This window comes from Salvelinus alpinus, chromosome 23, assembly GCF_045679555.1.
Source record: "Salvelinus alpinus chromosome 23, SLU_Salpinus.1, whole genome shotgun sequence".
Classification (NCBI taxonomy): Eukaryota; Metazoa; Chordata; class Actinopteri; order Salmoniformes; family Salmonidae; genus Salvelinus; species Salvelinus alpinus.
In genome coordinates, this window is record NC_092108.1 from 32,170,738 (window position 1) to 32,194,847 (window position 24,110).

The window sequence follows — 24,110 nt, forward strand, 5'->3', positions numbered from 1 at the left end:
CAGTGGGTCAGAAGTTTACATACACTCAATTAATATTTGGTAGCATTGCCTTTAAATTATTTAACTTGGGTCAAACGTTGCAGGTAGCCTTCCACAAGCTTCCCACAATAGGTTGGGTGAATTTTGGCCCATTCCTCCTGACAGAGCTGGTGTTACTGAGGCAGGTTTGTAGGCCTCCTTGCTCGCACACGCTTTTTCAGTTCTGCCCACATATTTTCTATGGGATTGAGGTCAGGGCTTGTGATGGCCACTCCAATACCTTCTTGACTTTGTTGTCCTTAAGCGATTTTGCCACAACTTTGGTAGTATGCTTGGGGTCGTTGTCCATTTGGAAGACCCATTTGTGACCAAGCTTTAACTTCCTGACTGATGTCTTGAGATGTTGCTTCACTATATCCACATGAATTTCCCTCCTCATGATGCCATCTATTTTGTGAAGTGCACCAGTCCCTCCTGCAGCAAAGCACCCCCACAACATGATGCTGCCACCCCCGTGTTTCACGGTTGGGATGGTGTTCTTTGGCTTGCAAGCCTCCCCCTTTTTCCTCCAAACATAACAATGGTCATTATGGCCAAACAGTTCTATTTGTGTTTCATCAGACCAGAGGACATTTCTCCCAAAAGTACGATATTTGTCCCCATGTGCAGTTGCAAACCGTGGTCTGGCTTTTTTATGGTGGTTTTTGAGCAGTGGCTTCTTCCTTGCTGAGCGGCCTTTCAGGTTATGTCGATATAGGACTTGTTTTACTGTGGATATAGATATTTTTGACCCGTTTCCTCCAGCATCTTCACAAGGTCCTTTGTTGTTGTTTTGGGATTGATTTGCACTTTTCGCACCAAAGTACGTTCATCTCTAAGAGACAGAACGTGTCTCCTTCCTGAGCGGTATGATGGCTGTGTGGTCACATGGTGTTTATACTTGCATACTATTGTTTGTACAGATGAACGTGGTACCTTCAGGCATTTGGAAATTGCTCCCAAGGATGAACCAGACTTGTGGAGGTCTACAACTTTTTTTCTGAGGTCTTGGCTGATATCTTTTGATTTTCCCATGATGTCAAGCAAAGAGGCACTGAGTTTGAAGGTAGGCCTTGAAATACATCCAATTGACTCAAATGATGTCAATTAGCCTATCAGAAGCTTTTAAAGCCATGACATCATTTTCTGGAATTTTCCAAGCTGTTTAAAGGCACAGTCAACTTAGTATATGTAAACTTCTGACCCACAGGAATTGTGATACAGTGAATTATAAGTGAAATAATCTGTCTGTAAACAATTGTTGGAAAAATTACTTGTGTCATGCACAAAGTAGATGTCCTAACCGAGTTGCCAAAACTATAGTTTGTTAACAAGAAATTTGTGGAGTGGTTGAACAATGAGTTTTAATGACTCCAACCTAAGTGTATGTAAACTTCTGACTTCAACTGTAAGTAACATGATAAAAAATCCCTTTAAAAATATGTCTGTTTTAGCTAGAAATATATGTATTTTTTTGCATTTGATGCATCTCAATCCACCACATCTGCCTATGTTGCAGTTTGTTGTATTTCTGCATCTGTGGGTGAAATGTGTAATGCGGCGTTTGTCAGACCATGGGACATCCCAAACATTTTCTCACAAAAACGTCTGTAGCGTCCAAAAAGTTTGACCTACATCTATTATGACCACTCTATGGAAACGGGAGACTCTCACGAACACGATGGTCGTCTCCCACAAGTGTTAGGGGACTCGTCAGAGGTCCGTACTGTTGATTTGCCAACTTCTGTTTGTAGTGTCCGAACCGTTTGGGATACAAGCTAATGTAACCCCAATGTGGAAAGGGGAGATTCTGACAAACACAATGTTGTTCTCTGTTTTGCTCAAGACGCCCACACGTGTCATGGGACTCATCTGAAGGTAACCAGTACCGGTTTTCAAAAAAATTATGAAAGTATGGTAGTGTTGTGCCTACCCAAAATAGGGGTTAAATATGTTTAAAAATAAACATTTCCTGAGCGTTCTTATATCCTAGATATAGGACAGACACTTCAAAACCTTGTTTCTTATCATTCATTTTTTGACTGTCTATTTTGCTATTTATGAACATGTTATTCAAGGCCAAATTCAATATTTTATCAAATGATTTTGTACTTTTTTTATACCTAAAATTCGAAATCAAATAGCTAAATCCCCCCCACCATGGCTTAGACTTTTAAGAATTCAAAGTTGAGGCATAATAATTACAATTTTAATAATTATAATTTACCAGGTTCTGTAAAGCAATTGTAATGACAGTCCACCACAACATACCCAACATACCCAAGAGTTTCTGGATTAGCAAAGGGTAGTCTGTGTTAAATTTCATTTTGTATTATTAACACAGTTTTAGATCATTGTGAGGGGATTTCGCCACTGGTTGACATTTTAGTCGCAACAAAGAAATAATTTTACCCACTACACGGCATTGAAAAACGTTTTATTTGTCTATTGTGCTGTATTGAAATGTTTACTCTTTCTGTGCGGCTTTGCGTTTCTGGCATACTATTACCACAGTCAAGGGTGCAAAACTAAAACAGAGGGGTGTCTATAATAATTGTATGATGTTACGCCCACTTCTGTCCATCCTCTGGGCTGCATCCATTCGTATCTCATCAAAGCATCCTCCATACGGAAGTCAACGTAGTTTTTTTCGTGACTTGCGCAGTAGCTGCTAGGGTGTAGTCGGATATCGTTTTTTTCCTTCTGAAGTTTCTCTATGGCGGTGGACACAAAGCACTGAAACCGTGGGAGTCTGGGAAACAGAAAGAAGGGTGCGCGAGTGCAAGGAGGAGAATTCAAAAAAAAAACTCATTTGTAAAAGAGAAGATATTGAAAGAGTTTAACGCATGGTTTTAATTGTTTTATAAATATAAAAGTTCGAAGGTGTAGAGGGATTCGTGTAGCTGTAGATAAAGTTTTTAACTTTTGCTTTAGACGGGCTGAGAATGCGTTGGTTTATTCAAGTTGTGTTTTCATTGACATGTTTGGCTATATGTAGCCACAGTGCTATGGATGAATGCACTGATGATTCGAGTCGGCCTCAGCGATGCATGCCAGAGTTTGTCAACGCTGCTTTCAATGTCACTGTGGTAGCTACCAATACGTGTGGCTCTCCCCCAGAAGAATACTGTGTACAAACCGGGGTTACGGGGGTCACCAAGTCGTGCCACATCTGCGATGCCAGGGATCGTAGACAACATCACAGTGCTGTGTACCTCACCGATTACAACAATCAACAGGACACCACCTGGTGGCAAAGTCAGACTATGTTAGCGGGCATCCAGTATCCAAACTCAATCAATCTAACTCTTCATCTTGGTAAGTGTTGTTTGAATGCATCATGTTTTTTAGCTACCATAACAGCACAATTCACCATCATCTGCATACCGATAAGGTGGTGGGGATTTAAGTCTGAGAAGAGGTTGATTTCGAAACAAGTCACTGTCAATCATAAACCACGAACAGAATAGAGTTCATGTTACAAAGTTGCAATTTGAAAACAAATCTTAGCTGACGAGCTGAGATTTGCAACAATGTTTCAAATAACGTCTGGCAATCACACTGACTGCATAGTTTTTTTCTGTGGCAGGCATGAGACAGTTATGAAAGTTACTAATATATTCATCAAATATATATATTTGCGTGTCCTTTGTATATGATTTTTAAAAATAGTTATCATGCTTTCGGTGCCTTACATTTAGACAGAGGGATATATTTCTGATAATTAGTTCTGCTTTTATATAACGTCATTTACGCAAGCTGCCGCGCCAAAAGTTTGTTTCACAGCTATAAATTCTAGCCTTGACTGAGAAGATGGGGTGTTTTTCTAGCTCTATCTGTGTATAATGAGTATTGTAGGGATTTTGTAATGCATGCCGGGTGAATGGACGATGAAGCCAGACATACGTTTATTGAGTGGGGGTCACATCATGTTGTGGAGAAGAAGCCAATGTACTGAGAGAGAAAAAAACTCATTCGGCTTCATGATTGGAATAGGAATATTCGAAGGCTTTTCCAGAGATTATTTCAGAAGATAAACTTTACATAAGATATTTATGAGAAATGTTTTTGTCTATAAACCCAGCACTACTGTTTTTAAATAGTTATAGACATTCCTGAGCGGTTTAGTCATAGGTCTCGTTGTAACTTCTTTGTAACCTAAGGTAGCAAACTTTGATAAACTGGTGGAGGCTGTAGTCGCCTATTCTATAAGTGGACACAAAGTTGGTGTAATCTGCACTTTGTCTAGTTAATTGTAATTATTCTTAACTTAAAAAAAATAAAAAGTTTTGAAACAAAAACTAACGTTCGGACTACACGTTCCTCTATATAACACAGTCCAAGCACAATACACTTCAGTATAAGCACACCATAGGCCAGAGATCAACACCTAGATTCAGCGCAGTTTTGTGGATGGTCAATTACAAATAACTTTTAGAGTGAAAATTGACCACATGAATCCTAAACAGATATAATATTAAACTAAAACATCATTTCAAACCTTGCTTCTGTTTGTATACACATCTCTCTCCTGCGTGGGGATACTTTGAAACAGATTTCCCAAATTCTAATCCCTTGGAGTTGATTTGCTGGTGTTTTTAGACTTATGTCCAACAATAAAATGTAGTATTTGAATTTGTTTTAAACACGTTTTTTTGGCTCTGTTCCATGTGTTTACAGTATCTATTTGATGCACAAAGAGGGAGATTAGATTAAGCTCTGTAAAATGTCACTGTTCCCTTTGTGAAGTAGCACTCAAGATTACAATTCCTATTGACTATTGGTATTACCTAAACTCCTGGTTCAATGAGCCCTAACATTTAGGGTTGTTGATACTGTCTTACTGATATATTATTAGTATGCTTGCTAGAAATGGCAAGGACACTACTGTTATCTAACATGCCTTTCAAGCTTATTAAGTTGTTCAATCAATCAAGTTTATTTTATATAGCCCTTCGTACATCAGCTAATATCTCGAAGTGCTGTACAGAAACCCAGCCTAAAACCCCAAACAGCAAGCAATGCAGGTGTAGAAGCACGGTGGTATTGTTGTTGATATTAATAAACGTGAAGCAGTATGTGGGGGAAAAAGTGAAACATTTCTGTACAATCATATTCTCTCAACGTATTTCCTGGATTGATTTGTTGGCAACATTGAGCTTTTAATATAATTACATTTTTCACTTAGTCCTACATTACCTCACAAGAGCCTTCAAGGCTGGCACTCATGGCACGAAGTGACCTCTGCTAGTTTCCCATTATCACTCTACAGTCATGAGTTCACTGATTAGATTGTTCATATTACGCAAATCCCTGAATTTCTGCCAACCAAGCAAAATCATATTGTGGAGGAGGGGATTCTGAGGGAATGGGAAAGAATGCGCTTGAGCACCTATTCTGCTTGTCAGCCACTCAAAGCCACAATGGCAGAGGTGGCCGGCCTGTCTTCCTCTTTTTAAGTTAGGCAGGCCTCTGTATACATTTTGTTTGCCAACCTTTTGTTTGAAAGAAACATTGACTTCACAACCAGTTTGGTTGTAGCTAGTTGACTTGTTGAAGTCAAATCAAATCTTTTAATTCACAATCATGCTTGTGTAGGCATGCGTTTGATCTTATTCTCCAGAGAATAATTGGTCCAGATGGCTCAATTGGTTCAACCACAATACCAGCAACTTCAAGCAGTTTGTGTTTTAATTTCCACATAGGCTGAAACTACTGAGTATGTGTGTTAATGGTAAGTCACTTAAGATAAAAGCACAGGTTAAATTACCAAATTTTTGTTAAGATTGAAGCTTTTGTTTTTATCTATTCAGGGCTTTGATGACTTGCATGTCTGTATGCCTTTGAAGGGCTAGTTTGGGCAGGAAGAAGGCATGTCCCGACTTGATAACACACCAGACATTTAACTAGAGGTTGAAGATTTGGGGCCGGTAGCAGGTAGAGGTAGAATTAGGAAAGAAGGAAGAGAGCAGAAGGTATACTGAACAAAAATATAAGCGCAACATGTAAAGTTTTGCTCCCATGTTTCATGAAAATAAAAGATCACTGAAATTTTCCATATTAACAAAAAGCTTATTTCTCTAAAATGCTGTGAACTAATGTATTTACATCCCTGTTAATGACCTTTTCTCCTTTGCCAAGATAATCCATCCACCTGACAGGTGTGGCATATCAAGAACCTGCTTAAAAAGCATTATCATGACCCAGGTGCACTTTGTGCTGGGGTCAGTATATGGCCACTCTAAAATGTGAAGTTTGTCACACAACACAATGCTACAGATGTCTTACGTTTTGAGGCAGCGTGCAATTAGCATGCTGACTGAATGTCCACAAGAGCTGTTGCCAGATAATTTAATGTTAATTTCTCTACCATAGGCCGCCTCCAACGTTGTTTTAAAGAATTTGGCAGTACGTCCAACCGGCTTCACAACCGCGGACCATGTGTATGGCGTGTGGGCGAGCCTTTTACTGATGTTAAAGTTATGAACAGAGTGCCCCATGGTGGCGGTGGGGTTATAGTATGGGCCGACATAAGTTACAGACAACGAATACAATTGCATTTTATCGATTGCAATTTGAATGCACAGATATAACGTGACGAGATCCTGAGGCCCATTGTCGTGTCATTCATCTGCTGCCATCACCTCATGTTTCAGCATGATAATGCAAGGATCTGTACGCAATTTCTGGAAGCTGAAAATGTCCCAGTTCTTCCATAACCTGCATACTCACCAGACATGTCACCCATTGAGCACCCATTGAGAACGTGTACGACGGAGTGTTTCAGTTCCCGCCAATATCCAGCACAGCCATTAAAGAGGAATGGGACCACATTCCACAGGCCACAATCGACAGCCTGTGAAGGAGATGTGTCGCACTGCATGAGGCAAGTGATGGTCACACCAGACACTGACTGGTTTTCTGATCCACGCCCCTACTTTTTTTTTTAAGGTATCTGTGACCAACTGATGCATATCTGTATTCCCAGTCATGTGAAAGCCATAGATTATGGCCTAATGAAATGTATTTCAATTGACTGATTTCCTTGTGTGAACTGTAACTCAGTAAAATCTTAAATTGTGAATTTATATTTTTGTTCAGTGTTATGTAGCAAATAGGCAGATGTTCTAATTGAACTTGATAGGCTTTCTAATAGTGTCCTCCACTCTTGAATCCCTAGCCCTCAAATACATGATGATGACGCCATAGAAATAAGGAGGCTGGTCTCACATTTCTGAATTGCAAGTTCAGGAGTGTTCATGTTAACAAATTCTGTTCCTCAGTTTACCCCACATGTTGAAGACAGATTAATATTCATGATGTGCCCATTTGAGTGGAATTTTCTTTACCTATTCCCTGAAATGTCAGTGTCTATAAACATTTACATTTAAGTCATTTAGCAGACGCTCTTATCCAGAGCGACTTACAAATTGATTAAAACACAAACTGAAGAATGTGAACAATGAGGGAGGAGACGTCCCCTTGAGGTTGTTGTTTCAAATGTACTTTTTTAAAGGCATTTCTAAAGGTCCTTAAATAGGAAGCTTTTTCCTAAATGGCATGTAAATTCCCCCTGCTTAGGCTATTAACAGTGCACACATGGTTGCCAAGGTTGGTTACAGTTTTTATTCGAAGAGGCAACAACATAATGTAGTAAAGTAAAGCAAACTGAACAATCTTTTAACAATCCTGTACTCTTATGAACGTGCAGTGAACACCTGCAGGATATGAACACATCTGCCTATTGTCAACATAACAATCATAAAGTACCTTATTAACCCAAGATGGTGACTTTGATTTGATTGTGGCACGTTTAAAAAAAAAAGGCATACATTCTTGTGTACTTCATAGGTTAACGCTGCACCATTACAATATTGCTTTCAATGTACAGGTACTGTCCAAATCTTCTGTTGCTGAAGTTGTGCTTCAACTCTTTGTATGTTCTATCCTGTGTAGGCCTACATCCATCTGAAAGCATTCAGTATCAGGATATGAAAAACTCTCCACCATAACTTACCCCTTTGTTTTATTAATGTGACATATATATATACAGTCAAATGTAAGATATGTCTTTCTCAGTATGTGAATCCTGTCTTGGATTCTCCTGTGATCTGGGAGGGGGTTAATGGCTATAGCTTTGGCCGCTAGCACACAGGAAGCGGTTCGTCTGTCCCAGAGATGAGATGGTGCACAGCAGTGTGGGAAAGCCAGGAGGAGTATTTTTCTGGCCCCTGTGGACTCTAGTCATGTTCTTTATAGGCTTTCCCAAACACTATGAAAGACAGTCATTTTTTAAGACAGGCCAGCTGTTGCAAATTATACCAATCTGAAAGTGCAGTGGGGACGAGACGTCATCCTGGTTAGAACCTATTGTTTTGCCGGTGAAGGAATGATCTCAGCGTGGGAACCTTGTATTTCTAACGCCCTAGGTCAGGGTTCCGCAATTGGCATCCCACGGGTGATTATTTTATTTTTTATTTATTTGACCTCCCCAAGTTTTCTGACCCAAAAAAACAATAACAACAAAAAAAAACTTTAAAAACACCAGCAAATCAGCTCCAAATGATTTTATTTTTGGAAATATGTTCTAAGGTATTCCCACGCATAATAGAGCGATATGTGATTGTATACAAATGTAAGCAAGGTTTGAAATGATTGTTTTAGTCAAATATTATATATGTTCTTCATGCAGTGTAGTTGATGATCTCTGCTCTAGGTTTTTCTGATGATCACAAACGTGTGTCTGAATAACATTTAGGATTAGAAAAGGTGTAGATACGTTTAACAAAGGATACAAATGATTAAGTGGCAAAGTGCCAATAAGCTCCGAAACCCAATCTGCTGTACATATCCCAGTAATGAAGCTCTGTGGGTATATGTGTACAGGTTTGTTTTAATCAGTTGAATGTTGTTTTGCAATAAGATGGACCACTAGGCTATCTGTTATGAGGTGAATTTGAAGAGCTAAAAGGATTGCACTCACTGTTACCCTTTTCCCCTCTGTATACAGTTTTCAGTAGGCCTATATTGTATTGTGACTTATAAAACAAGGCAACAGTTAACAGTTTGTCCACTACGAATGATGCAGGGCCCCCCCCCTTGGGCCAATTGAGATCACGTGTGACCAACATATTTCAGTTAATTACTATAGCTCCTGCTTTGGGCCAATCTGTAATTTTGTGAATGCAGGATCTCTCTGGCAAGACTCATCATTCACCCAAGTTTTGTCAAAATCAGCCCAGAACTGTCTGAGATCACATTTGACGGACGAACAGAGGCAAATCCACAGTCCCTTTCACGATAAAATCGTGGGGGAGAATGTTTTGAAATGTGAAGAAACATGTCCTATTGGACTTTAGGGACTCACCCAGCCATTTGTTTTCAGCCACAGGACACATGTTTATAGAGAGGATGTTGAATACATCCATAAAATGTATCTATCGTAAATCTATCGTAAATTACTGTCTTATTTTCCACAAAAGACTTTGAAGAACTGCATGGAGGTATTAAAGTGAGTAACTGATCCTGCTGCTATTACCCATTAAATTACCAGTCTAAGTACAGCTGTTTTCACATGTAAGTGGAGGATTCATGTGACAGTCAGGTTCATATGGTATTTCACCACTTTTTTCTTCAAACACAGCAGAGGCAAAAAAATGCAATAGAATGTAAATAGCTGGTAATTAACATGGGGAATACAGTGCCTTTGGAAAGTATTCCAGACCCCTTGACTTTTTCCACATTTCGTTACGTTACAGCCTTTTCCTAACGTGTATTAAATTGTTTCCCCCCTCCCCCCCTTATCAATCTACACACTACCCCATAATGACAAAGCAAAAACTGGTTTTTAGAAATGTTTGCAAATGTATAAAAAACTGATATCACATTTCTATAAGTATTGACACTACGCAGTACTTTGTTGAAGCACCTTTGGCAGTGATTTCAGCATTAAGTCTAATTGGGTATGACACTACAAGTTGTCACACCTGTATTTGGGGAGTTTATCCCATTCTTCTCTGTAGATCCTCTCAAGCTCTGTCAGGTTGGATGGGGAGCTATGCTGCACAGCTATTTTCAGGTCTATCCAGAGATGTTCAAGTCTGGTCTCTGGCTGGGCCACTCGAGGACATTTAGAGACTTGTCCCGAAGCCACTCCTGCATTGTCTTCGCTGTGTGCTTAGGGTCGTTGTCCTGTTGGAAGGTGAACCTTCGCCCCAGTCTGAGTTCCTGAGCGCTCTGGAGCAAGTTTTCATCAACGATCTCTCTGTACTTTGCTCCGTTCATCATTTCCTCCGTCCTGACTACATTTACATTTACATTTAAGTCATTTAGCAGACGCTCTTATCCAGAGCGACTTACAAATTGGTGCATTCACCTTATGATATCCAGTGGAACAACCACTTTACAATAGTGCATCTAACTCTTTTAAGGGGGGGGGGTTAGAAGGATTACTTTATCCTATCCTAGGTATTCCTTAGAGGTGGGGTTTCAGGTGTCTCCGGAAGGTGGTGATTGACTCCGCTGACCTGGCGTCGTGAGGGAGTTTGTTCCACCATTGGGGTGCCAGAGCAGCGAACAGTTTTGACTGGGCTGAGCGGGAACTGTACTTCCTCAGAGGTAGGGAGGCGAGCAGGCCAGAGGTGGATGAACGCAGTGCCCTTGTTTGGGTGTAGGGCCTGATCAGAGCCTGAAGGTACGGAGGTGCCGTTCCCCTCACAGCTCCGTAGGCAAGCACCATGGTCTTGTAGCGGATGCGAGCTTCAACTGGAAGCCAGTGGAGAGAGCGGAGGAGCGGGGTGACGTGAGAGAACTTGGGAAAGTTGAACACCAGACGGGCTGCGGCGTTCTGGATGAGTTGTAGGGGTTTAATGGCACAGGCAGGGAGCCCAGCCAACAGCGAGTTGCAGTAATCCAGACGGGAGATGACAAGTGCCTGGATTAGGACCTGCGCCGCTTCCTGCGTGAGGCAGGGTCGTACTCTGGTAGTTGTAGTTGGTGACTAGTCTCCCAGTTCCTACCTCTGAAAAACATCCTCACTGCATGATGCAGCCACCACCGTGCTTCAACGTAGGCATGGTGCTAGGTTTCTTCCAGATGTGACGCTTAGCGTTCAGGCCAAATAATCTTATTTCTCAAGGTTATGAGAATCTTTAGATGCCATTTGGCAAACTCCAAGCGAGCTGTCATATGTCTTTTACTGAGGTGTGGCTTCTGTCTGGCCACTCAACTTTAAATCGGTTGACCTCTAGTATTCATAACAATCAGTAATCTGCATTTTTGGATGCCGATTGTGGCCAATTACATTGCACTCCATGAGGAGACTGTGCGGCAGGCTGACCACCCGTTTAGCGAGTGCAGCAAGGAGCCAAGGTAAGCTGCTAGCTAGCATTAAACTTATCTTATCAAAAACAATCAATCTTAACATAATCACAAGTTAACTACACATGGTTGATGATATTACTAGTTTAACTAGGTTGTCCTACATTGCAAATAATCAATGCGCTGCCTGTTAATTTATCATCGAAATATTAACTAGGGAAATTGTGTCACTTCTCTTGCGTTCTGTGCAAGCGGAGTCAGGGTATATGTAGCAGTTTGGGCCGCCTGGCTCGTTGCGAACTGTGTGAAGACCGTTTCTTACTAACCAGGACCGTAATTAATTTGCCAGAATTTTACATAATTATGACATTGAAGGTTGTGCAATGTAACGGCAATATTTAGACTTATGGATGCCACCCGTTCGATAAAATACGGAATGGTTCCGTATTTCACTGAAAGAATAAACGTTTTGTTTTCAAAATGATAGTTTCCGGATTTGATCATATTAATGACCTAAGGCACAGCGCTGTTTATGACTTCAAGCCTATCAACTCCCGAGATTAGGCTGGCAATACTATAGTGCCTATAAGAACATCCAATTATCAAAGGTATATGAAATACAAATGGTAGAGAGAGAAATAGTCCTATAATTCCTATAAAAACTACAACCTAAAACTTCTAAACTGGGAATATTGAAGACTCATGTTAAAAGGAACCACCAGCTTTCATATGTTCTTAGCAAGGAACTTAAACGTTAGCTTTTTTTACATGGCACTTATTGCACTTTTACTTCTCCAACACTGTTTTTGCATTATTTAAACCAAGTTGAACATGTTTCATTATTTTTGTGTGTGTATGTGTGTGTATATATATATATGTCCGATTTAATCGGTTTTGTATTTTTTTGGTCCTCCAATAATTAGTATTGGCGTTGAAAAATCATAATCGGTCGACCTCTACACTCTACCATAAAGGGCTGATTGGTGGAGTGCTGCAGAGATGGTTGTCCTTCTGGAAGGTTCTCCCATCTCCACAGAGGAACTCTGAAGCTCTGTCAAAATGACTACCGGGTTCTTAGTCACCTCCCCGACCAAGGCCCTTCTCCCCCGATAGCGCAGTAGGAAAAGTCTTGGCGGTACCAAAGTTCCTCCATTAAAGAATAATGGAGCCACTATGTTCTTGGGGACCTTCAATGCTGCAGATATTTTTTGGTACCCTTCCCCAGATCTGTGCTTTCTACACAATCCTGACTCGGAGCTCTACGGACAATTCCTTCGACCTCATGGCTTTGTTTTTGCTCTGATATGCACTGTCAACTGTGGGACCTTATATAGGTAGGTGTGTGCCTTTCCAAATCATGTCCAATCAATTGAATTTCCCACAGGTGGACTCCAATCAAGTTGTAGAAACATCTCAAGGATGATCACTGGAAACAGGATGCACCTGAGCTCAATTTTTAGTCTCATAGCAAAAGGTCTGAATACTTGTGTAAATAAGCTATTTCGTTTTTTTAACAAATGTGCAAATTTGCTAAAATTGCTAAATATATGTTTTCGCTTTGTCATTATGGTGTATTGTGTGTAGATGGCTGCAAAAAATATATTTAATCAATTTCAGTATAAGGCTGTAGGGTAACAAAGTGGAAAAAGTCTAGCGGTCTGAATACTTTCCGAAGGCACTATCTGGGGAATATTTTCTCGCAAGCATGATAGCTGCTTTTACTGTAACAGTTGTTCTCAAAGTAACAGTGAATAGGCACTTTTAGTGATGTATGTAATGTTACTATTTTTTGGGTTAATCATCGATGTTAGGTATTTACAACAGGTGTCGAGTTGATATTTTGTGTATCAAATCAAAGTTTATTTGTCACGTGCACCGAATACAACAGGTGTAGACCTTACAGTGAAATGCTTACTTACAGACCCTAACCAACAGTGACATTTTTAAGTAAAAAATAGGTATTAGGTAAACAGATAAGTAAAATGAAAGTGGAAAATAACAGTAGCGAGGCTATATACAGATGGTACCGGTACAGAATCAATGTGCGGGGGCACCGGTTAGTCGGGCTAATTGAGATAATATGTACAGTGGGGAGAACAAGTATTTGATACACTGCCGATTTTGCAGGTTTTCCTACTTACAAAGCATGTAGAGGTCTGTAATTTTTATCATAGGTACACTTCAACTATGAGAGACGGAATCTAAAACAAAAATCCAGAAAATCACATTGTATGATTTTTAAGTAATTAATTTGCATTTTATTGCATGACATAAGTATTTGATACATCAGAAAAGCAGAACTTAATATTTGGTACAGAAACCTTTGTTTGCAATTACAGAGATCATACGTTTCCTGTAGTTCTTGACTAGGTTTGCACACACTGCAGCAGGGATTTTGGCCCACTCCTCCCTACAGATCTTCTCCAGATCCTTCAGGTTTCGGGGCTGTCGCTGGGCAATACGGAGTTTCAGCTCCCTCCAAAGATTTTCTATTGGGTTCAGGTCTGGAGACTGGCTAGGCCACTCCAGGACCTTGAGATGCTTCTTACGGAGCCACTCCTTAGTTGCCATGGCTGTGTACTTCGTGTCGTTGTCATGCTGGAAGACCCAGCCACGACCCATCTTCAATGCTGTTACTGAGGGAAGGAGGTTGTTGGCCAAGATCTCGCGATACATGGCCCCATCCATCCTCCCCTCAATACGGTGCAGTCGTCCTGTCCCCTTTGCAGAAAAGCATCCCCAAAGAATGATGTTTCCACCTCCATGCTTCACGGTTGGGATGGTGTTCTTGGGGTTGTACTCATACTTCTTCTTCCTCCAAACACGGCGAGTGGAGTTAGACCAAAAAGCTCTATTTTTGTCTAATCAGACCACATGACCTTCTCCCATTCCTCCTCTGGATCATCCAGATGGTCATTGGCAAACTTCAGACAGGCCTGGACATGCACTGGCTTAAGCAGGGGGACCTTGCGTGCGCTGCAGGATTTTAATCCATGACGGCGTAGTGTGTTACTAATGGTTTTCTTTGAGACTGTGGTCCCAGCTCTCTTCAGGTCATTGACCAGGTCCTGCCGTGTAGTTCTGGGCTGATCCCTCACCTTCCTCATGATCATTGATGCTCCACGAGGTGAGATCTTGCATGGAGCCCCAGACCGAGGGTGATTGACCGTCATCTTGAACTTCTTCCATTTTCTAATAATTGCGCCAACAGTTGTTTCCTTCTCACCAAGCTGCTTGCCTATTGTCCTGCAGCCCATCCCAGCCTTGTGCAGGTCTACAATTTTATCCCTGAAGTCCTTACACAGCTCTCTGGTCTTTTGCCATTGTGGAGAGGTTGGAATCTGTTTGATTGAGTGTGTGGACAGGTGTATTTTATACAGGTAACGAGTTCAAACAGGTGCAGTTAATACAGGTAATGAGTGGAGAACAGGAGGGCTTCTTAAAGAAAAACTAACAGGTCTGTGAGAGCCGGAATTCTTACTGGTTGGTAGGTGATCAAATACTTATGTCATGCAATAAAATGCAAATTAATTATTTAAAAATCATACAATGTGATTTTCTGGATTTTTGTTTTAGATTCCGTCTCTCACAGTTGAAGTGTACCTATGATGAAAATTACAGACCTCTACATGCTTTGTAAGTAGGAAAACCTGCAAAATCGGCAGTGTATCAAATACTTGTTCTCCCCACTGTACATGTAGATATAGTTAAAGTGACTATGCATAGATGATAAACAGAGAGTAGCAGCAGCATAAGAGGGGTGGCGTGGGGAGTGGCGGGACACAATGCAAATAGCCCGGGTAGCCATTTGATCACCTGTTCAAGAGTCTTATGGTTTGGGGGTAAAAGCTGTTGAGAAGCCTTTTGGTTCTACACCTGGTGCTCCGGTACCGCTTGACATGCGGTAGCAGAGAGAACAGTCTATGACTGGTGTCGCCTTTCTCTGACACCACCTGGTATAGAGGTCCTGGATGGCAGGCAGCTTAGCCCCAGTGATGTACTGGGCCATAAGCACTACCCTCTGTAGTGTCTTGCGGTTGGAGGCCGAGCAGTTGCCTTACCAGGCAGTGATGCTCTCGATGTTGCAGCGGTAGAACCTTTTTTGGATCTGAGGACTCATGCCAAATCTTTTTAGTTTCCTGAGGGGGAATAGGCTTTGTCGTGCCATCTTTACGACTGTCTTGGTGTGTTTGGACCATGATAGTTATTTGGAGATGTGAACACCAAGGAACTTGAAGCTCTCAACCTGCTGCACTACAGCCCCGTCGATGAGAGTGGGGGCATGCTCGGTCCTCATTTTCCTGTAGTCCACAATCATCTCCTTAGTCTTGATTACGTTGAGGGATAGGTTGTTATTCTGGCACCACACGGGCAGGTCTCTGACCTCCTCCCTATAGGCTGTCTCGTCGTTGTTGGTGATCAGGCCTACCACTGTTGTCATCTGCAAACTTAATGATGGTGTTGGAGTCGTGCCTGGCCATGCCGTTGTGGATGAACAGGGAGTATATGAGGGGACTGAGCACACACCCCTGAGGGGCTCCAGTGTTGAGGATCAGCTTAGCAGATTTGTTGCTACCTACCCTCACCACCTGGGGGTGGCCCGTCAGGAAGTTGCAGAGGGAGGTGTTTAGTCCCAGGATCCTTAGCTTAGTGATGAGCTTTGAGGGCACTATGGCGTTGAACGCTGAGCTGTTATCAATGAATAGCATTCTCACGTAGGTGTTCCTTTTGTCAAGGTGGGAAAGGGCAGTGTGGTGGTCTGCTTGAAACATGTTGGTATTACAGACTCAGTCAGGGACATGTTAAAAATGTCAGTGAAGACCCCTGCCTGTTGGTCAGCACATGTCCGGAGCACACGTCCTTGTAATCCATCTGGCCCTGTGGCCTTGTGAATGTTTACCTGTTTAAAGGTCTTACTCACGTCGGCTACAGAGCGTGATCACACAGTCGTCTGGAACAGCTGATGCTCTCATGCATACCTCAGTGTTGCTTGCCTCGAAGTGAGCATAGAAGTGGTTTAGCTCGTCTGGTAGGCTTGTGTCACTGGGCAGCTCGCGTCTGTGCTTCCCTTTGTAGTCTGTAATAGTTTGCAGGCCCTGCCACATCCGACAAGCGTCAGAGCCGATGTAATACGATTTGATCTTAGTCCTGTATTGGTGCTTTGCCTCTTTGATGGTTCGTTGGAGGGCATAGCGGGATTTCTTATAAGCTTCCGGGTTAGAGTCCCGCTCCTTGAAAGCGGCAGCTCTACCCTTTAGCTCAGTGTGACTGTTGCCTGTAATCCATGGCTTCTGGTTGGGGAATGTACGTACAGTCACTGTGGGGACGACGTCCTCAATGCCCTTATTGATGAAGCCAATGACTGATGTGGTGTACTCCTCAATGCCATCGGAAGAATCCCGGAACATATTCCAGTCTGTGCTAGCAAAACGGTCCTGTAGTTTAGCATCTGCTTCATCTGACCACTTTTTTTATAGACCGAGTCACTGGTGCTTCCTGCTTTAATATTTGCTTGTAAGCAGGAATTAGGAGGATAGAATTATGATCAGATTTGCCAAATGTAGGGGAGGGAGAGCTTTGTACGCGTCTCTGTGTGTGGAGTGAAGGTGACCTAGAATTTTTTTCCCTCTGGTTGCGCATTTAACATGCTGATAGAATTTCTGTAAAACTGATTTAAGTTTCCCTGCATTAAAGTCCCCGGCCACTAGGAGCGCCACCTCCTGGGTGAACGGTTTCCTGTTTGCTTATTTCCTTATACAGCCGACTCAGTGCGGTATTAGTGCCAGCATCCGTCTGTGGTGGTAAATAAACAGCCACGAAAAATATAGATAAACTCTCTTGGCAAATAGTGTGGTCTACAGCTTATCATGAGATACTCTACTTCAGGCGAGCAAAATCTAGAGACTTCCTTAGATTTCGTGCTCCAGCTGTTGTTTACACATATACAGACTGCCCCCCTCGTCTTAACGGGAGTGTGCTGTTCTATCTAGCCGGTGCAGCGTATATCCCACCAGCTGAATGTTATCCATGTCGTCATTCAACCACGATTCGGTGATACATAAGATATTACAGTATTTGATGTCCCGTTGGTAGGATATTCGTGATCGTACCTCGTCTAATTTATTGTCCAATGATTGTACGTTGGCAAGTAACACTGATAGTTAGGGCAGATTTCCCACTCGCTCTTGGCGTATCCTTACAAGGCACCCCGCCCTGTGTCCTCTATACCTGCGTCTCTTTCTCTTGCCAATGTCTGGGATTTTGGCCTTGTCGGGTGTCTGAAGTACATCCTGTGCGTCCTGCTTGTAGAAGAAAAATTCTTTGTCTAATCCGAGGTGAGTGATAGCTATCCTGATATCCAGAAGCTCATTTTAGCCGTAAGATACGGTGGCAGAAACATTATTTACAAAATAAGTTACAAATAACATGGGAAAAAACACATAATAGCAGAATTGGTTAGGCGCCCGTAAAACGGCGGCCATTTCTTCCGGCGCCATCTTGTGACTATATTAGACAGTACTAGGCTTTGTGTGCCACTCACCAAGCTGCCTAGATTTAATATAATAATAACACGTTTATTTAGACTCTTTTATTATGATTTGGCTGTACTGTATTCGAGTCCAGTTCACCAAAGGTCACTTGAATTTCCGGCGTACAAAACTCTGATTTCCCGCTGCAACTTCCTTTGTCTGCCTGCCTGGCCAAACATGAGCTCTTCCTGTGGAACAACAGGGCCATTTCTTCACTTTGTTGTGACATTCCCGCCTTTTGTACAGCAGACCACCTAACTTCAGTGGCTGAGCACTTACATTTAGCCACACTCTGGTCTCAGTTCCTAGTTCATTTCACATGGATTAGACACCGTCTTCATACATTGAAGTGTAGGCTTTTCAAGTTTGTGTCTCGTACACAAGTACACTGAAATGCCTTTTTTGCCAGCTCCAAACCCAACAATACAGTTATCGATATGAATGTAGCACCAAAAATAACATACGGTAGAACAAAAACACAAGAGAAATAAGAAGAATTCGAGAATGTAAGAAGCTATATACAGGGTCAGTTCCAATGCACTATTTACAATGTGCAAGCATACTGGTGATGGAGGTAGATATGTATAGGGGTAAGGTGACTAGACATCAGGATATATGATAAACACAGTAGCAGTAGTGTCAATTCTGTCTGTCCATTAGGCAAAATTGTGTGCCTCTTTCCTAAAACTGAACTTAAATATCTTGTTATATAGTATTGGCTGCGTACACTGATTTGCAGATGTTATCACGGGTGCATTGAAATGCTTGTGTTTCTAGCTCCAACAGTGCAGTAATACCTAGCAATAAAAAACGTACACACAAATCTACAAACTTTTAAATATAAAAGTTTTATAGGATGAGCCATGACTATAATACAGTATATACTGTATATATAGAGTGTGTGAAACAGTATGTAAACAGCGGCAGATAGCCTAGTGGTTAGAGCATTGGACTAGTAAACGAAAGGTTGCAAGATCGAATCCCGGAGCTGAACATGTAAAAATCTGTTGTTCTGCCCCTGAACAAGGCACTGTTCCTAGGCCGTCGTTGAAAATATGACTTGCCTAGTTAAATAAAGGGGAATAAAAAAATACAATTAAGTGACCAGTGTTCAATGACTGGTCATAGGGCAGCAGTCTCTGAGGTGCAGGGTAGAGTACCAGGTGGTAGCCTGCCAGAACAGTGACTAAGGTTCAGGTAGACATACACCATGGAGTCTGCATTTGTGAGTTGCTTAGCCTTTGCTTTAACTATGTATTATTATGTTGTTAGTGCAAGTAATTGAACTATTCCTGAATATTAGTAATTGTAACTTAGATCTTAGGCTTATTTGATTTCTGTTAGATGCACTTGTATTTGAGTTGATGACCACCCTTGGTGTGCAAATCACTGCTCAGGCTAACTTAGTTATTTTAAATATTGACAACCAGGAATAACTTTTCCAAGGACACATTATTAAAGCAAAAAATGTAGCCATATCAGGTATTCTGCCAGTGGCAGTTTAAACGTGTAACTCTTTTGAATAAACATTCTCTCTATCAAAGGCCTTCCAGAGTCTGACGATGACAGAGTCCTATCTTTAGATCTGAGGCATGGGTGACCGCTCCCCACCTTCCCCTCCTAAAGTCCTACAACCTCACAAAACTATTTTCTTTACAAGGAGGAGGGGTTTGTCATTTGCTGGATTAGCCTTTTTGTTTGGTCATTCCTACCCGTCTGACCATATTGTCCCATCTATCCCTCCAATCCTTCTCCCTTTCTCTCCTGGATCTCTTTGTTACTTTAATTTACCTGCCTGTCTTTCCATCTTATAGGAAAAGTCTCTCATGCACACCCCTCAAGACAAGACCTATTCTTTTTGGAGACCTTACATTCTCAAGATTCATCCTGTGATGGGGATCCCTAAAAAGCTTAACTACAGCCTATGTTTGCTGTCCATTCATCAGTGTTTACTTTGAAGTTGAAACTTAACATTCTTGCTGCTCTGAGCTAATTAAAAAGTCAGTGGTAGGTTTAGGAGCAGTCCTTAGCACTGTCACATGCTGCCCCCCCACCCCCCCTCCAAGGCTAGGCAACGTAGACATCGGAATAGGAGATATAACCCCTCTTCTCAATATTTTTATTCTGTTGAAATGCAGAGGGCTGAGTTTCCGAAGAAACAGCCAAATGCTTTGGTTTGAGTTCCCTCTGCACACTGTGCTTCAGGAAGGGCTGGATGTTCCACTCCTTATGGGAGATAAGGACGCTGTCCTGCTGGCCCATGATATTTAATTTCCCCACTACCCCAACAAGAACTTGTACTTGGGTCATTCCATGTCATTTCAGTGAGCCATGACATCCACCATCTGATTTTGCTGAAGTTGTTTTCTGTAGTTAGAAACATTCCGGAAACATTATTTTGTTGCAATATAATAAATCTCTGAGATATTAGGCTAATTGATTGCACCCAAATTGGGCATTTTAATTTATTGGATGAATTTAATATTCAATAATTATAGTACGTAACATCTGATTTGGACCAAACTTTTTTGAGACAATGTGTTAGACATGAGGAATCCAAAGAAGTGGTAAAAAGCCATCCACGTTCCCCCCACGCCAGTCCCTCAACACTTGTTGTTGTGGTCTGTTTGACAAGAAGTATGTAGCTGTGGCTAGGAGTGTTTCTTCATCTTATGTCATGTATTCTCAGTGAAATTGGTGCTCTTTTTTTTTCTTCTCCCCTGTTCAGATAAATTAGTCATTGAAGTTGTTAACAATGTATGAAAAACTTTTACTGATAGCAGGAATAGCACCATCTAGTGGTCAGAACCTATTAATATCAGGATGTTGAAAATCAGATTGTATTTAAACAAAATAATGTTGCAGGAATGCTAGTCTTATGTTTTCAACAACAGAAAGGATTTCAGAACAATCTGAAATGGTCAGTGTCAATCCTCTTTCTTGTGCTTTTCGAGGTGGAACGACTCGCTTGCGACATTGCTAACTAAAAAGCCAAAGTGATACTAATTAGTACCCTAGGTAGCACAACAAATAAGCTCATTATCCTGTGCTCTCTCATTGTTCTAAATCCTAGGGCAGGGATTATTAAGAGCTCCGTTTACATTCTTATCTAATTGCGTTAGGTGTAAGGACAAAATACTTATACAATGTTAGACATGAGAGGCAGAACATGTAGTGTGTCTGCGTTAACACATTTTGTGTCTCTAAAAGTTATGATTAACCAACTTTTGTACATGTTCTTAAAACTTCAAAACATTTTTTTTGTTTCTAATCATGAGGCATAACAACAGTCTGAAACTCCCAGTACATGGCGCCAGTTTATTATACCTTAGAGGTCTGGATTAAGCCTAATACCCTTGCATGCTGCTGCCGGCAACACAGGAACTACCTGGAGCAAGTAATTGAACCAATTTATACAATACATTGCAAAGTTGTAACTCATTTTTGCTCTGCAATTTTTTGTGTGTACTATTTTTCATATTTTTTTTACATAGACAATAGACAACTTAACATTTCACAGACATGGGTCCACTAAACTAGACATGACTGACGTGGCTGGGACTTAATGAAGATGAAGGCAAACACCAACTCGTACAGTTCCTTCAGAAAGTATTCACATCCCTTTACTTTTTCACACTTTGTTCTTACAGCCTGAATTTAAAATTGTTTCAATTTATTTTCCCACAATACCACATAATGTCACAGTGGATCTTTTTTTGTATTTTTTTAATTTTTAATTTTTTTTTATCATTAACGAAATGTCTTGAGTCATGAAGTATTCAACCCCTTTGTTATAGAAAGCCTAAAATAAGTTCAGGGGTAAACATTTGTTTATTAAATCACTTAATAAGTTGCATGGACTTATTCTGTGTTCAATAAGTGGTTGACATAATTTCTTAATGACTACGCCATCTCTACGTCTCACACACACACACACACACATACACAATTATCTGTAAGGTCCCTCAATCAAGTAGGGAATTTCAAGTACATATTCAACAACAAAGACCAAGGTGGTTTTTCAATATCTCACAAAGAATTAGTAGATGTGAAGGAAAAAAACTGATGCTGAATATCCCTTTTGCGCATGCTGAATTTATTAATTAGGCTTTAGATGGTGTATCAATACACCAAGTCACTACAAAGATACAGGCGTCCATCCTAACTCAGTTGCCGGAGAGGAAACTAACTGCTCAGGGTTTTCCCAATGAGGCCAATGGTGATTTTAAATCAGTTACAGTTTAATGGTTGTAATATGAGAACTCAGGATAGATTAACAACATTGTAGTCACTCCACAATACTAACCTAAATGAGTGAAAAGAAGGAAGCTTGTACAGAATAAAAATATTCCAAAACATGCGTCGTATTTGCAACAAGGCAGTTAAGTAATACTGCAAAAAATGTGGCAAAGAAATGAACTCTGTCTTAAATGCAAAGTGTTATGTTTGGTGCAAATCCAACACAACACTGAGTACCACTCTTCATATTTTCAAGTATGGTGGTGGCTGCTTAATGTTATGGGTATGCTTGTCTTTGGCAGAGATTAGGGATGTTTTTTAGGAGGAAAACCTGGTTGTCTGCTTTCCACCAGACACTGGGAGGTGACAGTCACCTAAAACACAACATTGAATGTTCCAAATTATTGACGAGGATGGAATGGTCCAACCCATTTGGTATCCCACCGCACCCTCATATGCCATGTCCTGAAATATGCAGATAGATGGATTAAAAGTAAACTTACGTTGCAAAACTTCTGATTGAAAGTTAGCTAGCTCCGCCATAACTTTTGGACTTTAGCACTCCCAGAAGGCATTAATTATTAAGTCATTTTTTGTTTTACACTTAAGACATGACTCTGTCTGCTGAGCTGTAGAATTTGTTAATTTTGTCTCTTGTGTAATACATTTTGTACATTAGGTTATACTGGATGAAGTGTACGTTTTTGTTAATTTTGTTAGTTATGTACCAACACTCCCTCCATCTTGTGTCAATATCAGTTATTTTTAGGTCTTGGTTCCAATGTTGTCAGTTGGATAGGGTTTCTGCAAGGTTTTGCATATCTCATCATATATCGTTTGAGTATCCTTTTCTGACTCAAGTAGGTTTGCTTTGATGTCCAAAAGATTTCAGATCTAAATTTCGTGATATAAAAAGTTTACATTAGTCAGTCCAAAACTGCTTTTTAATTATGTTATGGTTATCTTTTTATTGCCTTTTACCAAGTCATTTGCCTGTTACCTGCCAAGGTATTTTGACTCTGGAGCCTTAAATCTTAACGGTGTACTTAGCACTGGCACCATCTCCTGAGAAATCTATGAGAATGGCACCCCAAGAATGATGGGATTTGAAAGATCTACGCCCTCAAGCCTGACATTGTTTGGCAAACAACTGAATACCTAATGTGGGAGCTTTTCTCTGACCTCTGTTTTAGCCTCTCCCAACCAATTATCATGGATTGATTGATTGTCAACTGTATAAGTCCCAATTTATTTTTTCAAATGTGGAATAGCAAAAAACTTCAGAGTTATCTAAATATATTTTTGGGGCATACTCTGATTTAGTATTAGATGACAATGCTTATTTGAAAAATGTGATTGGGTGTGATGCACTGTTATCTGGTTAGCCTTGTTTTATTCTCCGAAGCTGTCCACTTATTTGTTCACAGCAGGGTTTCCGTTAGTCGGTAATTGAATGATTAAAATCAAATGCTGATAAATAAAATATTTGGCAGCCAAATTGAACAGGAGATAAACAATCCCATTGGGAAAAAGTTTTTTATTCATTGATGGAAATATCAGTCGATGGAACTTTATTTGACCATCATGCTTATCGGTCTATAGGTTACTTTGCAAAAATGAGTGGAATTAAATTGGCGCATGTGTATTTTCTTTAGTCGTCCTGTCTCGTATTTATCACATGCGTCCAGCATACAGAGCCTATTTTGAGTGGAATATCATTTGTTCAACAGTGCTGCTACTGCAGCTCTTCCACCGTTGCTGCTGGAATGAAACGTGCTTTTATAAGCCCAGGCATTGCACAACAATTCTAAATGCAATCGCGTGTTAAAAAACAATTTTGATGGCCACAATAAAAAATAAACAAGCCTTTTTTTAATCAACTGGTAATTTAAGTGCATCTCCCTTCTGCCATTCAAGTGCATAGCCTGCCTACCGTTGACTATCAGCACGCCACCCACCACTTTGCAATGTGAGCTGAAGGCAGTATGCATTTTGAAAACATAT

General features: G+C 40.9%; 1 protein-coding gene across 1 annotated transcript in view; it reads left to right on the forward strand.

Annotated features, from left to right (window-relative positions):
• Positions 1 to 2,699: 2,699 nt before the first annotated feature.
• LOC139550804 (laminin subunit gamma-1-like) overlaps positions 2,700 to 24,110 on the forward strand; it is a 78,054-nt gene continuing 56,643 nt past the window's right edge. Inside the window, exon 1 of the mRNA XM_071361975.1 lies at positions 2,700 to 3,336. Coding sequence (XP_071218076.1) covers positions 2,964 to 3,336 — 373 coding nt within the window. The 5' untranslated portion in view covers positions 2,700 to 2,963. The remainder of the gene's footprint in view (positions 3,337 to 24,110) is intronic.